The sequence below is a fragment of the Ranitomeya variabilis genome, chromosome 2 (genome assembly GCF_051348905.1).
Source record: "Ranitomeya variabilis isolate aRanVar5 chromosome 2, aRanVar5.hap1, whole genome shotgun sequence".
Lineage (NCBI taxonomy): Eukaryota > Metazoa > Chordata > Amphibia > Anura > Dendrobatidae > Ranitomeya > Ranitomeya variabilis.
In genome coordinates, this window is record NC_135233.1 from 658,456,879 (window position 1) to 658,473,994 (window position 17,116).

General features: G+C 40.6%; 1 protein-coding gene across 8 annotated transcripts in view; it reads right to left on the minus strand.

Moving 5' to 3' along the window:
* The window catches only part of SASH1 (SAM and SH3 domain containing 1), a 1,249,329-nt gene that overhangs the window by 24,211 nt on the left and 1,208,002 nt on the right, over positions 1–17,116 (minus strand). For all 8 annotated transcript variants that reach the window (XM_077289190.1, XM_077289195.1, XM_077289193.1 and 5 more), the window contains 5 exons: positions 12,725–12,860; positions 12,276–12,445; positions 11,135–11,344; positions 9,732–9,882; positions 8,221–8,334 (listed from right to left, as the gene is read on the minus strand). In XM_077289190.1, the coding sequence (XP_077145305.1) occupies positions 8,221–8,334; positions 9,732–9,882; positions 11,135–11,344; positions 12,276–12,445; positions 12,725–12,860 (781 nt within the window). The remainder of the gene's footprint in view (positions 1–8,220; positions 8,335–9,731; positions 9,883–11,134; positions 11,345–12,275; positions 12,446–12,724; positions 12,861–17,116) is intronic.

Here is a 17,116-nt window from a genome sequence, read left to right on the forward strand (position 1 = left end):
TGATGCCCCATATGTTGGGGTAAACCCCTGTTTGGGCGCACGGGAGAGCGCGGAAGGGAAGGAGCACTGTTTTACTTTTTCAACGCAGAATTGGCTGGAATTGAGATCGGACGCCATGTCGCGTTTGGAGAGCCCCTGATGTGCATAAACAGTGGAAACTCCCCAATTCTACCTGAAACCCTAATCCAAACACACCCCTAACCCTAATCCCAATGGTAACCCTAACCACACCCCTAACCCTGACACACCCCTAACTCTAATCCCAACCCTATTCCCAACCGTAAATGTAATCCAAACCCTAACCCTTACTTTAGCCCCAACCCTAACCCTAACTTTAGCCCCAACCCTAACTTTAGCTCCAACCCTAGCCCTAACCCTAGCCTTAACCCTAACCCTAGCCCTAACCCTAACCCTAACCCTAGCCCTAATGGGAAAATGGAAATAAATAAATTTTTTTAATTTTTGTATTTTTCGCTAACTAAGGGGGTGATGAAGGGGGGTTTGATTTACTTTTATAGCGGTTTTTTTAACGGATTTTTATGATTGGCAGCCGTCACACACTGAAAGACGCTTTTTATTGCAAAAAATATTTTTTGCGTTACCACATTTTGAGAGCTATAATTTTTCCATATTTTGGTCCACAGTCATGTGAGGTCTTGTTTTTTGCGGGACGAGTTGACGTTTTTATTGGTAACATTTTCGGACACGTTACTATTTTTGATCACTTTTTATTCCGATTTTTGTGAGGCAGAATGACCAAAAACCAGCTATTCATGAATTTCTTTTGGGAGAGGCGTTTATACTGTTCTGCGCTTGGTAAAATTGATAAAGCAGTTTTATTCTTCGGGTCAGTACGATTACAGCGATACCTCATTTATATCATTTTTTTATGTTTTGGCGCTTTTATACGATAAAAGCTATTTTATAGAAAAAATAATTATTTTGGCATCGCTTTATTCTGAGGACTATAACTTTTTTTATTTTTTTGCTTATGATGCTGTATGGCGGCTTGTTTTTTGCGGGACAAGATGACGTTTTCAGTGGTACCATGGTTATTTATATCCGTCTTTTTGATCGCGTGTTATTCCACTTTTTGTTCGGCGGTATGATAATAAAGCGTTGTTTTTTGGCTCGTTTTTTTTTTTTTTTCTTACGGTGTTCACTGAAGGGGTTAACTAGTGGGACAGTTTTATAGGTTGGGTCATTACGGACGCGGCGATACTAAATATGTGTACTTTTATTGTTTTTTTTTTATAAAGAAATGTATTTATGGGAATAATTTTTTTTTTCTTTATTTAGGAATTATTATTATTATTATTTTTTTTTACACGTGTAAATTTTTTTTTTTCACTTTTTTACTTTGTCCCGGGGGGAAGGACATCACAGATCGCCGATCTGACAGTTTGCACAGCACCACAGCACTCTGTCAGATCGGCGATCTTACTTTCATTGGAGCAGGCTGCTCCCTGCGCGATGCTTCCCTGTACCGCCGGTACACCGCGATCATGTTTGATCGCGGTGTGCCGGTGGTTAATGTGCCGGGGGGCGGTCCGTGACCGCTCCTGGCACATAGTGCCGGATGTCAGCTGCGATAGTCAGCTGACACCCGGCCGCGATCGGCCGCGCTCCCCCCGTGAGCGCGGCCGATCGCATATGACGTACTATCCCGTCAGTGGTCATACGGGCCCACCCCACCTCGACGGGATAGTACGTCAGATGTCAGAAAGGGGTTAAATCACCCCCCCTTTCGCCCCATTCAAAATAAAACAATAAAAAAAAAAATCAAACCTACACATATTTGGTATCGCTGCATTCAGAATTTCCCGATATAGCAATAAAAAAAGGATTAACCTGATCGCTAAATGGCGTAGCGAGAAAAACAGTCAAAACGCCAGAATTACATTTTTTGGGTCGCCGCGACATTGCATTAAAATGCAATAACGGGCGAGCAAAAGAACGTATCTGCACAAAAATGGTATCATTAAACACATCAGCTCGGCTCACAAAAAATAAGCCCTCACCCAACCCCAGATCACAAAAAATAGAGACGCTAATGGAAAATTGCACAATTTTTTTTTTTTTTAAGCAAAGTTTGGAATTTTTCTTTCACCACTTAGATAAAAAATAACCTAGTCATGTTAGGTGTCTATGAACTCGTAATGACCTGGAGAATCATAATGGCAGGTCAGTTTTAGCATTTAGTGAACCTAGCAAACAAAGCCAAACAAAAAACAAGTGTGGGATTGCACTTTTTTTTGCAATTTCACCGCACTTGGAAGTTTTTACCAATTTTCTAATACATGACATGTTAAAACCGCCCTCACATGGCCATCTTGATGGAAAAAATAGGTTTTGGCTCTGGGAAGGAGAGGAGCGAAAAACGAAAACGCAAAACTGATAAAAGCTCCGGGGGTTAAGGGGTTAGACGCCCCTCCACTTCACTCAATGTTTTAGTCAAGAAGAGTCTAGTTGGCACATGGCCACAAGTATGCAAACTGCATACATAAAAGTCACATGATCGCCCACTCACATGGGAAAAACAGGGGAATCATGACAGTGTGCACATTGCAATCATACACAGTGACTGCATACTTTTCTTCTCAGCATAGAAAACCCCTTTAACTTTCGGGTACTATATTGATGGGTAATAGGTACAGACTTTTCTTCTTTCCCTGGAAAAGGACTTTGAGTAAAAATGAAAGTTTATTTTGCTTACTCGGAACAGCACTGACTAAGGCCGGCGTCACACTCGGCGTAAGACAATACGGTCCGTATTTTACGGCCGTAATACGGCCGAAATACGGTGAAATGTTCCCAAAATAGTGATCCGTAGTCAGGGTGTGTCAGCGTATTTTGCGCATGGCATCCTCCGTATGTAATCCGTATGGCATCCGTACTGCGAGATTTTCGCGCAGGCTTGCAAAACCGACATCTAATGGATTTATGTGCTCAAATGTTCGGGAAAACATATATACAGTATATATATATATATATATGTCATTGAGACACATATATATATATTCTGTATTTAGATTTCATTCAGCGCGATATGTGTTAAAAGCCGGTAATTCAATTGCCGGCTTCTCATTTCTCCTGCACAAACCCGACAGGATATGAGACATGGTTTACATACAGTAAACCATCTCATATCCCCATTTTTTTTGCATATTCCACACTACTAATGTTAGTAGTGTGTATGTGCAAATTTTCAGCGCTGTAGCTGCTGAAATAAAGGGTTAAATGGCGGAAAAAATTGGCGTGGGCTCCCGCGCAATTTTCTCCGCCAGAGTGGTAAAGCCAGTGACTGAGGGCAGATATTAATAGCCAGGAGAGGGTCCATGGTTATTGGCCCCCCCGTGGCTACAAACATCTGCCCCCAGCCACCCCAGAAAAGGCACATCTGGAAGATGCGCCAATTCTGGCACTTGGCCACTCTCTTCCCACTCCCTGTAGCGGTGGGATATGGGGTAATGAAGGGTTAATGCCACCTTGCTATTGGAAGGTGACATTAAGCCAGATTAATAATGGAGAGGCGTCAATTATGACACCTATCCATTATTAATCCAATTGTAGGAAAGGGTTAAAAAACACACACACACATGATTTAAAAGTATTTTAATGAAAAAAACACAGCGGTTGTTGTAATAATTTATTGTACTCTCAGTCCATCAGGAACACCCTCGCTTGGAAAAATAATAAACGCACAAGATACATACCTTCTGCTGTCAGATCAGGTCCCACGAAGTAATCCATCTGAAGGGGTTAACTAATATTACAGGCAGAGCTGCGATAAACCGCTCGCTCGTACCTGTAATCCCCGGGTGCTGAAAGGAAAGCAGTGATCTATACTTACATTCAGTTGCGGTGATGCGCCCCTGCTGGATGTTCTCATGAACTGCAGCCTGGGAACTTTTTCCCACGCTACAGGTCATATGAGGACATCCACCAGGGGGCGCATCACCGCGAATGAATGAAATGTAGGTCAATGACCTACATTTCCTTCAGTCGCGGTGATGCGCCCCCTGGTGGATGTCCTCATATGACCTGTAGCGTGGGAAAAAGTTCCCAGGCTGCAGTTCATGAGAACATCCAGCAGGGGCGCATCACCGCAACTGAATGTAAGTATAGATCACTGCTTTCCTTTCAGCACCCGGGGATTACAGGTACGAGCGAGCGGTTTATCGCAGCTCTGCCTGTAATATTAGTTAACCCCTTCAGATGGATTACTTCGTGGGACCTGATCTGACAGCAGAAGGTATGTATCTTGTGCGTTTATTATTTTTCCAAGCGAGGGTGTTCCTGATGGACTGAGAGTACAATAAATTATTACAACAACCGCTGTGTTTTTTTCATTAAAATACTTTTAAATCATGTGTGTGTGTGTTTTTTAACCCTTTCCTACAATTGGATTAATAATGGATAGGTGTCATAATTGACGCCTCTCCTTTATTAATCTGGCTTAATGTCACCTTCCAATAGCAAGGTGGCATTAACCCTTCATTACCCCATATCCCACCGCTACAGGGAGTGGGAAGAGAGTGGCCAAGTGCCAGAATAGGCGCATCTTCCAGATGTGCCTTTTCTGGGGTGGCTGGGGGCAGATGTTTGTAGCCACGGGGGGGCCAATAACCATGGACCCTCTCCTGGCTATTAATATCTGCCCTCAGTCACTGGCTTTACCATTCTGGCGGAGAAAATTGCGCGGGAGCCCACGCCAATTTTTTCCGCCATTTAACCCTTTATTTCAGCAGCTACAGCGCTGAAATTTTGCACATACACACTACTAACATTAGTAATGTGGAATATGCAAAAAAAAAGGGGATATGAGATGGTTTACTGTATGTAAACCATGTCTCATATCCTGTCGGGTTTGTGCAGGAGAAATTAAAAGCCGGCAATTGAATTACCGACTTTTCACTAACACCGCTGCGTATTTCTCGCAAGTCACACTGCTGGTCAGTGTGGAATCCGTATTTTTCACGCCCCCATAGACTTTCATTGGCGATTTTTTTGCGCAGTACGCTGACAAACGCAGCATGCTGCGATTTTGTACGGCCGTAGAAAGCCGTATAATACTGAACCGTAATATACGGCTAATAGGAGCAGCCCCATTGAGAATAATTGTGCCGTATGTTATGCGAGTTTTACGGACGTAGTTTCTGCGCTCTTACGTCCGTAAAACTCGCCAGTGTGACGCCGGCCTTATACTGATGAAAGTTGGAAGAGAACCCAACTATCTTAGGATCAAATAAATATACACTTACATTTGATGAACTCATCAGCAGTCCGTAGTTATGATAGCCTTACCTTTTCTTCACACTGTTATGATAATAATTGATCGAATTCCGACTTCATACAGTTACTACAATGTAGATCCTACAAACATATGGTCTAATAACCTCACAAAGGCAGAAAACGTAGAAAAAAAAGAGTAAAAAATATAACAATTTATCAAGTATCAAAATGTGGTACAATAGAAAAATACAAACCAAAATAAAATGTCTTTGTTATGTGCATTTTTGATATCTTCACCGTTTTTGTCACTTTATTTTTGTATTGTAACACATTTTGATACTTAATAAATTGTTACATATTTTACCATTTTTCAACTTTTTCCTGCCTTTCTGCGGGTTATAACTCCCTATGTATGTAGGATCTATATATAGTTTTGGAGTTTCTCACCCAGCTAAATTACAGGTAATATGTTTTCTCTATCTATCCATACCTTCTGTGTTTGGATATTGAGTGCAGCTACTACAATGTGTATCTTAGCGCAAAATGTACATATTTAAAGGGGCTGACAAGTACTTTTATATTGATGTGCAGTGCAGTTCTGCAACTGATCACATCTAACCGGCGCCAACACTGTGAACAGCTGATTGACGGGGGTGCCGGGTAGCGATCTGATATAGATGACCTATCTTAAGGATAGGACACAGTATAAAAGTACTGCATAACCCCTTTAAGCAGATCTTTTTGAACTGTATGGAAAGAATATATATAAATACTCAAATCTTCTCAATAGTAAAGGTCTTCAATAGTGGCAGAAACCAGCAACTAAGTAGATCAATTCTTGCACTGAAAAAAGATGCCTAATAGGTTGCTTAGTGCACCAAGGAGACTTTTTGATTATTTTTTATGCATGAAGTTTTCTGACATCATTCTGCTGATTGCTCAGGGTAATGGTGGACAGTTTGAGTTCCCTGCGCAGAGTGGTTCTAACAAAATCTAACAGGCAACCACCAATTTGAAAACCGATAATACAAAGGGAAGTGTCACCAAATAAGTACATGCCGCATAATTCGGAGCATTTCTATTTCCATAAAATGAATGACAGTATTAATAGTGTGAATAATAGCATGTTATGTAACAGCACATGATATGTGACCAGCGCAATGCACTGTGACGTGAATGATGGAAGAAGCAGCAAGAAATGCAATGGGTTAGAACAATGCAAGTCAAAGAAGCAAGCAGAGGTGTTATACAAACAGAACTCTTTATTACAGAATGTAGGTGAACATCCCATCGTCATAACGAAAATAAGTCCTATATATGTCTATTTACACATCTTGGGCTTTAATTACAGCTTTAAAATCTTACAATGTACAGTAGCAGTCCACATTACTGCCCTTAATATTGATTCTCTCTTGTAACACTGAGTAGAAAGTATAAAATGTATCTCGGTATGAGTACTTCATGGTTAAAGCATGCAGATGAGCAATATTGTGGTCAACACTGAGGTCATTTAGGGCCCGGGACCACTCACGTGGCCACATTTTTGGCCTCTTTGTAAGTAAGAAATGATCTCAGCTCAGAAATGTGAAAAGTTCCTTATCTTGTGCTGGGATCAAATATATGGATGAAACCGGGGTCATAATTTCATCCACATAGATGAGCCCTTACATTGTTCATAAAGGAATCTATGTAGACAGAGAGCGATACAATGTAACAAGCAACACTCCAATCTGTGTGTGTAAACAGGTACGAGAGGTAGGACCAGATCCTCGCTGCATAGCGCTGCCCTGGCCCATCTACCGGAAAGGCTTTGGATATTATGGAGACTGCTGAGGTTTACTTCCATCTTAAACAACCAGTTTGTCTTTACTAGGACACTTTTAACCCTCTCTGACAGTGAAAAAGACCTGTAAGCCATACAATAATTTACTAGCCAAGTAATATTTACATTTTCCCATGGATGGTGGGCCATCTTTATTTACAGTACGACGGCTCCCAAGCTGCAGGATGCAGATGGTAGGATTTGCTTCTTGGCCTTTAATTATGAAGGCAGTATCAGAAATGCTAAATCATTATTAATGCTTGTATTAAGATTATATAACAGATTGCCATCTGCATTGTAATTGTGTGTGCAATTGTATGCTACTCCGGAATGCAGACAGGCAGACACTAAAAATCCTAACAGCTAATAATAATGGCACCCCCAGGAATAATGAGAACGAGGGTCCTAAAGTTCCCTATGTGAATGTAGCAGTAGAGCACATGCACTGCCACCTCTTTATTCACACAGGCCATTCTGAGACCCCATTCTTATGAACTGTGGGGGTTCCAATGGCTTATTATCTACATATTTATTATGTATCCTGTTAAAAATACACAATAATATTATGTTGAGAATAGTAACGGAGGTGCTCTAGATTCTTAGCCACGTTTCTAGATATGTCAATAATTTTACATTTTGTACATCTGATTTCTAGTAATTTTTGACAAACTGCATATCTTCATACCAATTGGTCCAAAATGTTAGAAGATAGTTTAGCCTGATGAAAATAACCAGCTAGATAAGTTATACAGCAGTGTTAAGTCATCCTATAGCCAAGATCCACAGGACAAGCGTTAATGGAGTCTGTTCTCCTGATTAGTGCGACGTTAAAGATGGTAATGCAAATGAAAATGACGCAGGCAGAGAATGTCAGTGATAGCACACAGGCTACAGAGGAAATGAGAAGCCAAGCATGGGTGATCCATGTTAAGGGAGGCATGGGCCATTCCAAAATGCACAGACAGGTCCACGGGGTTCAGTAATGTGCATGCTGGCCAACTGTGACGGCAATGAACAAGAAATTAACATTAGTTTGTTTCCGGTATTCAATAGAACAAATATTGTCTCCACAGCTGGACTATGGAAGCCTACGCATGCTGGCCAGTATACAGTGTGCAATGCGGGCAGCGTGACGTCGGCCATTGTCTACTCCGTGCCATTACCATGCTCTATGTTTTCACTGCTCTCATAGCAGCCAGAGTCCCGCGGGGAACATCCACTTCGATTTTCTCCCTCTGTGAGCAGTTTTTCCTGAGATCCGGATTGATCACTGTTACCTGGGGAATAGGAAGTAATAGCAGTTATGATAGAGGCATATGGGGAGGTATAATGGCAGCACCAAGAAGTTCAATACACTCACACTATGTATGATATTCACATGTGTAAATGTGTGGGTACAATACTAGTGCCTGTATGGTCATGGGTTCCGTTCCTTTTGCTGTGTAATATTTTGTGAGCTCACATATCAGTTATCAGATAGCGGGGCAGATTTATTATTCTATATGTGCTCCAATTCTTGTCTGACAAGTAACTTGTGGTTTGCTGGAAAGAAGTCACGGACTGAAATGTGAGGTTATATAGTGAATAGTTCAGAGAAATCGGGGAGCTTCCCTAAGTGTATTGTATGGGTTACTAAGGTTAATCAAATGAATATAAGGTGCATGTGAGCTAGGCAAGCAGGCATAGCATTACTGGACTGCTGCTGCTCCTGGTGGAGCACCAAATGGGTCCGAAATAAATGATAAACCACTAGATTTATTTCAGGTACTTTAAAACCAATGTAAAAAACACTGGTTAAAATGCAAAAAGGAGGATGTTAATAAACAGGGATTTGATCCAGGACCTGAATCTTCTTCAAGTTCAGTTATTGGATCGAAAATGTATTTTGGTTTTTAACAACTTGAAATAAATATAGTTGCTTTTACTTTGTTCTGCACAGGCAGCGCCACAGACTCCAATTTTTCTTCCTGACGTCTATCAAAAAATGTGCTGAAACCTTGACACAAATATCTAGCAGAAATAAAACCAACTAACGGGTGAAGTAAGCTTATATTAGGCAGTATAAAAATGTCTCAAATGTATCACCCAGCATGAAGCACTGTGATAAATCTAGTGCGTTAGGAGACTGTCTGGCCTAGATTTGCAACATAAATAGGACGGTATTTATAACAATGCCCCAGTGTGTTATAGCGGTGCTGTGTCCGACTGACAGCCCAACTACAGGTTTCCTACATTCATTACACTCCTACACAATGAAATACAGCATTCTTAGAGTTAATATTCAGTTCCTTATTCAGGGGAAATATTAGGGCATAATTATCCATACTGTCTAGTTCGTAGTGTAAACTTCAACTAGGCAGTCTTAAGACACATCAGACTTACAACGGTTTGGCTAGTCTTAAGACTGCCTAGTCTCAGATTATGCCACCTCTTAGTTTGCTTACTTTGTGCCACAAATTTGCGTTAAAATTTTGCGCATGGTGTTGCACGTTAAGCCACGCACTTTCCCGGCAAACCACACCCCTTTTCAGGGAGGCCACACCCCTTTGACAGACATTGTACAAAAGGTGGTATAGTCCTTAAAAACTGTTTTTTTGTGCTAATGACACCAGAATGTTGGCACATTCAGCTTGATAAATTATGCCCTATTTTCTACGTAATCAAATAGTCTTACTGTCATATTCCTGTAAAAGCTCAATAGCCGTCAGTAGGACTGCTTTGTGTTCTGGGTTTTGTATGTTCAGTTCATCCAAATCTTCCTCTTCTAGCAATTTAAAAGTGTCTAAATCTTCATATCCATTGAAAAGAAAGGTGGGCATGTGCTCCTGCAAACATTAAAGGAAAATATATTGTAAGATATTGTAAGGCAGCATTACTCGGTAACAAAAGATGTGTTATCCAGAACATTGGGAGATATAAAAAAACAACATACACTGGCATAAAAAAATGGAACATTTGTGAATATGGTGGCCGCATTGATTCCAACGTTCAGTGTGAGTAGGACTGCCTTCAGTATGGGAACACTACTATGCATGTGTGTGATATACAGAAGCAAATGCAGAAAAAGCCTGCCAAGACTTGAGCTGCATGTATGCCTCAGAAGAAGGGATAGCCTGCTGTGCACAGCGGTACACTTTCACTATACCTGTGATTTATTGGCTCATTATCAAAACGTATCAGTCCCAGAAAGCCATATTTCGGATTGGTTCTTAAAGGGAAACTTGTCTAGTGTAATGTCACCGAGAACACTTCTAATGCTTAGATAGACAATATAGAGGTAAAAGTCATTTTGTGAAATTCTCCATGATTTCCATATTACCAGTAGTCACCTAATGACCGTAATTGAGTCGTCTCTCCTCTACAAAGTTCTCTTTCAGTGCTGTATATTTGTCAGCAATGTGAGCTATTGTCTGCGGTGACCACGACAAGCTCGTATGCCGAGAATACCCGGTACAGCCCGTATGCAAGGAATCATAATAAGTAATCATATTGTAAGCCCGGCTGCTCAGCTAGTCCATTAAATACACTTTGTAATCTAAGCAACTGATTTCATGCTTGGTGGTTTTATTACAGAGGTGAAGCCGTTATTGGATAAATCTTATTTTATACCTATAACCTCTATTAAGTTTGGCTCTCGATTTCCATGTAGTAAAAGAAAAATCACATTTATTTTCTAATTGCCTCTTTGCTGTATGTATGTAAAAACTCGCATCATATTGCCATAGCCAGAAGTAAACACATGAGGCTCAGGTTATACACAATAACATGAACGCCCAGTTCTGAAAGGGTTTTATGGAAGGTTGGGACAGAGGTTTCATCAAAGCTGAAGAATTTGATCTATGTAGCCTAATATTAGTAATATGAGTATAAGTGTTTTTGATGGCCCTTTACAGTCCAGAAAAATGGAGGCCAGTGCGAAAGGAGAGTACAAAAAAAAAAATCTGCATTTTTGCAAATGCGGATTTTGTAAAATTTGAGTAGAACTTAATTCCACTTGAATAGATTTGCTCATCTCTAAATATAATCCAGGGGTTTATTGGTAACAAAAGTTACTAAACTGATTAAAGAACAACAAACCTTAAGATTAATGCGATCCAAGAGCTCCTCTACAGACTTGGGCTTTGGTGGTCTTCCCTTGCGACGCCTTCTTGTTGGACGCTTAGGCTTTTCTTCAACTTCATTGATTACGTCCACATAAATGAACTTGAAGGTGCCAACTTTATTGTTTAAAAGGCCCATCCATGTGCCCATTGGAGGCTTGCTTATAATTTCAATGATGTCTCCTTTCTGTAGGAAAGAAAGTAATAACTCCAGTAAAGAATGTAATGCAAAACTGCACATCAGATCTCCTCCTTTCTTTAAGAAGTGCTGAGCAACATTTCTTGCTTTTTTTTAACTAGGGATCCCTCTCTGAATTGTCTACTTCTAAAAAAAAGCTTAATATCCTCCATGTGTTTAGAAACAGCTCTACGACAATCTACTGCATTATTAACATAGTAAATGCTAGATTTCATGGTGAACAGACTTGCGTTTTAACACTTTCCAGTTTACATTGATCTGAGGTTTAAAGGGAACCTGTCACCCCAAAAATCGAAGATGAGCTGCGGCCACCGGCATCAGGGGCTTCTGGAATGCTGTAGATAAGCCCCCGATGTAACCTGAAAGATGAGAAAAATAGGTTAGATTATACGCACCCAGGGGCTGTCCCGCTGCCGTTCGATCTGTTGGGGGTCGCGGTCCGGTCTGGTGCCTCCTATCTTCTTACGATGACGTCCTCTTCTTGTCTTCACGCCACAGCTCCGGCGCAGGTGTACTTTGTCTTCCCTGTTGAGGGCAGAGCAAAGTACTGCAGTGCGCAGGTGCCAGGAAAGGTCAGAGAGGCCCAGCGCCTTCGCACTGCAGTACTTTGCTCTGCCCTCAACAGGGCAGACAAAGTACGCCTGCACCGGAGCTGTGGCAAGAAGACAAGAAGAGGACGTCATCGTAAGAAGATAGGAGGCCCCGGACTGGACCGCGATGCCCATCGGACCCGGACCACAGCGGGACCACCCCTGGGTGAGTATAATCTAACCTCTTTTTCTCATCTTTCAGGTAACATCGGAGGCTTATCTACAGCATTACAGAATGCTGTAGATAAGCCCCTGATGCCGGTGGCCGCAGCTCATCTTCGATTTTTGGGGTGACAGGTTCTCTTTAAAACGGGAATGTGCCCACAAACCTTAAGTTTGAGAGAATCAGAATCGTAGGGGCTGGGCGTGAAGTCAGTGTGCACCCTGGCTCGGCCACAGAATGGACCTCTGTATGGCAGCTCTTCATCATCACCGTCTTCAGACTTGACACTCTCCCTGTTGCTTGCAGATGAGTCTGTTGTGCTTACAGTTTGGCCACCTAAGAAAACAGATGAACCACAGTCAGAAGCCCTGGTCACACAGATCTGTATGAATGCCTCTCTGCACTGTAACAGCGCTACATTACCCTAGTTAGGAAGGGTCATCAGAATATTATGCAGGTCTTGTACCATAAAATAGATAGCTAGGCTACTAAATACAGATGATAATCACAGCAGACAAAAATTACGCAGACACATACTGTATATACAAAAAAAATCTGCAAGAACATTGTCTTTCTGTTGACATCCTCTCCACCTTATCAATGTGACAAACTTACTCATGGAGCTCTGACCACTCAGGGAGCTTCGAAGACTTTCTACGGAGCCTCCTGCTTTCAGTTTTGGTTTCTCAAGTGTGCTTGTAGGGGGCAGAGGAGATTCAGGAGAACCAGGTATCCCATCTATGCTGGAGTCCTGAAAAAAAAACATTTTGACATGTAGAAAAATATATATAATTCAAGGATTCAATAGAAAAATCAAGGATACCATTTGCACATAATGAAAATTGGAAAGATCATATGACACTTTAGCAGGTAACTTTTATTATCACTACTAAAAAGAAAAAGCACTAGCACAAAAACTGATAACTCTCCTACTTTCCTAATGAATATTGGTTTAAATATGATGCATCAGCTATATAGAGTAACAGATCCATCACCAAATGTAAAATCTTTAAAGCAGCAGATTTTTGTTATGTAATCTGACAGCAGCACGATGTAGGGACAGATACGCTGATTCCAGCAATATATCACTTACGGTAATTTACTGGAAGCAGCAGTTGTGATACAATCAGTTCTCTCTGCTGCAGATCTAGCAGAGCTCAGAATGCTGAGCTCTATGTAACCCCACCCTCACCACTGGCAGCTTTGTGTGTGTACACTGTATATTGACAAAAAAAAATGCTAATCACTGTTGGGGCACACAGAAAAAGTTGACTAGGAGGCACAAGGCACCTAGTCCTGTGGAGATAACCTTCTTCTGATCAAACACTGACTTTATTGAAACAGCGACATACAGCCTAGTAAGTGATAAATCACTTGAATCCGGATCTCTGCCCTATAATGCTTTCAGACTACATAGCAAAAACCTGCTGACAGATTCCCTTTAAGAAATAATGACACTTTGGAGCTATGCATTTTCTTACATATAAAGATCAATCTTTCACATCTATTTGTTCATAAACCAGATCCACTCTAAGAAAAAGATCTCAGTGGACTGTTGTCTGTAGTCTCAATCCACTCTCAAGTAGCATATTACCTTTAACCACTGTACATGACCAAAATTATGCAGATGTGTGAATGTTACATCCATATGTCCTTGCTTCAAATTTTATTCCAAAACTTTGGCTAAAATCTTAAATCCTGAATACATCTATCACATATGAATCATGTGCTGGTAAATATAGGATCATGGGATGTCCTAAAGACATCAGGAGTGCTAACTGCTTCTGGGTTCACTTCAATTAGACTCTATCTGTAGCGTTAGGACATAGCAGCATATTGCAGAGTTTGAGGATGAGCTATCAGTACCAGTTACTACATGTAGGTTTAAATTTATATGTTTTATAAACCATCATTTAAATCAAACCTGTCCCTTCCAAAAAAGCTATACAGTGGTAATCTGCAGATAAATTGTGTATAAACCTTTTTTTTAAGCTGGCTTACTGGCACAGTGGCTGCAGAGAGAAAATAAAGTTCTATTTTCCCTGCAGCCACTCACATCCAGTCATAGGGAGGTTCAGTGAGCGGTTACAGTCACTGCTCACTACAGAGTGAGCATGGCATAATCACTCCTGCAGCTTGAGTGACAGCATGCTGTGCCCGCCCCAATGACAGGAAGCGAGCGGCTGCAGGGAGAATATAACTTCACTTTCTCCCTGTGTCTGTGCTTCTAGTAAACCAGCCTAACATGATTTAAACCCTGCAAATCACCACTGTATCAGCAGGTAAATAGTATTTTGGGAGCTGACAGGCTCCCTTTAAATTCCTAGACTGACCTATCCAAATGACCATATATTAACCAATCACAACAACCAATCTAAAGTCAGAATGTCAGTGTAAACTGTATGAAATGATGGAAAAATCACTGTGTGTAGAAGCAGCAACTTGTCTTTCTAATGACGCTAACAGTTCAGACAGGCCAAGTACGCGGGACTTACAACTGGTCATAAAAGTAGTCAGATGAAACCTATAATTTGCATTTTGCAAGACCAGCAACACATGTATTAACGTCTACAGTAGCTGGAATAGAAGCACGGCGTGATCTCTGAACCACAATAACCCCTTTGTCTGCCGTGTGTGTCTGACGACCATGGGGCACCAGAGCTGGCAAGGCTTTCTAGCACTTACTGCTTTTTAGCTGAAGTCTGTTGGTTTCTGGAGTCAATGGAAATCCTTTATATGCTGTAAGACTGCCGGACAATTGCTACACGGCACTCACAGGTCATGGCTTCAGCAATCCATTCTTTATTAACCATGTATCAACATCATTCTGTACAATATACTATATTCTTGGAGAAAAATTGTTGGTTGGTGACATAAGTGCAATCAAATCTCTACATGCTTTACCTCTCATTCATGAAGGTATTTTAACAAGTGGGGGCACCATTATAGGATGCACCACAGACAGTTTGTGGGCTCTGATGCTAAATGTGAACCATGCCATCCACAAACCATATCTGTTGTAGTACGAGGGCAAGGGCATTTATAGCACCAAGGATGAGGAATCTCCAATATATACAGAAGCTGACATTTTATTAAGGAGTGCACAAGTATATTAGCTTCAAAAGGCACCCTTAAATACAGCAGACACTGCATATGCCAACAACTGGCATTCAATCTATATGTGTCAAAGTGACATATCCAACGTTGGATCCGTGGTGTAAAGCATTGTCAGCTTGGGGCAGCAGGCGGCTCGTCTGTCTGCTATCATGAATAAGTGATAACAATGGGGTTTCAAAGGGATTTTTTCTGTTCACATGTTTAACCAACAGGTACAACTAGACAATCATTTTACATCAATTATTTGTCATGGTATTGGCCACCCAATTGTCTAATAATTACAGCCATGTAAAGTCATTCACCAGCAATTCTAACTCTTTTTCGGCATGGTGAGAGGTTAGTCATAGAGATGAGGCATTCTATTAGATGTAGTCAGAAATATGAAAAGAGAACGAAGGCAGGAGAAGGGATAAGGGGGACGAAAAGAAGGGAGAAAAGAAGGATGGAGGAGAAGAAAAAGATGAAAATGAAGGAGGAAAAAGAAGGAGGAAAAAAATGATGGAGAAAGAAGGAGGAATTAGAAGATAAAGGAAGAATGAAGAAGGAGAAAAAAAAATAAGGAAAAAAGTAAGGAAGAAAAAGAAGGAGGAAGAAGGATGAAAAAGATAAAAAAGAAAGAGGAAGCAGGGAGAAAAAGGAAGAATAAGGAAAAAGAAGATGCATGAAGAAGGAGGAAAAATGATAAGGAAGAAGAAAAAGGAAGAAAAGGAGGAAGAAAAAGGATGAAAAAGAAGATAAAAAAGAAGAGGAAGCAGGGAGAAAAAAGGAAGAATGTGGAAAAAGAAGATGCATGAAGAAGGAGGAAAAATAATAAGGAAGAAGAATAAGAAATAAAAAGAAGGATGAAGAAAAAGGATGAAAAAGAAGAAAGAGGAAGCAGGGAGAAAAAAGGAAGAATGTGAAAAAAGAAGATGCAGGAAGGAGGAAAAAATAAGAAAAAAGAAGGAAGAAGAATTGCAGCCTATAGTTACCCAGATTTAGTAATTTCACATGTGATTAAACCATGTGGGTCTTCCTAATATCATCTTCCTTGTCTATCTTCTCTAATGTAGAATTCCATTGATAAGATGGGTTTCATATTAAGATATATTTGGGAGTTATATGCACCAGCATATCTTTATATGGTTTTAGTCAATGATTTGGAAAATGAAAATATCTGGTTGGTTATGCAATATGACTGACATAGTTTTGTCCGTAGAGGCCAAAGTTTATATACGGTATGTTATGCTTTTTACACAGTGTTCTTGCATCATGCAGCTCAGCACAGCTAGGGGGCAGCATATACCAGTGTGGAGTCTGTGGCTTTACTCTTGCAGATAACTTTTCTTACACATGACTTAGAATATGTGCTGCAGAAAGGCATTATAAAGTGTCTGTTATTCTGTATGTAAATACTGCTGCTTTCCCATTAATCTTCGGAAACAACATAATGCAAATGTGCATTTGCTCATTGCGTTTAAAGGAAAAAAGTGAATTGTGTATGGTTTGCTCGAAAAATAGCAGAATCTCCATTTCTGTACTATTCTGTACTATTATCTGTGTACAGCAGGTTTGAACATTATTTTATTAGTTTCTATGAGTAGCAAAAATATTTTTTCTTCTAAAAGTTTTATTCCAGAAGCACAATGGCTATTCTGTCCTCTGCCCCATCTTAGGTTCTATTCACATATAACAAAAATATTATGGATTTTCCATCCACATTTTCAGATAAAAGACAACGAAACTTGAAGAAATCTCATCCACACACTGTAAAAGTTTCCAGAACAAAAATTGATCCAAGTCAAATCGGCTCATATTGAGGAATCGTTGCTCACTTGTTATACATTTTCCCCCATTGAGTTCAGTGGGGAAGTCAAAATGTGCCAAATATCCCAGTTGTTGTGAATGCTG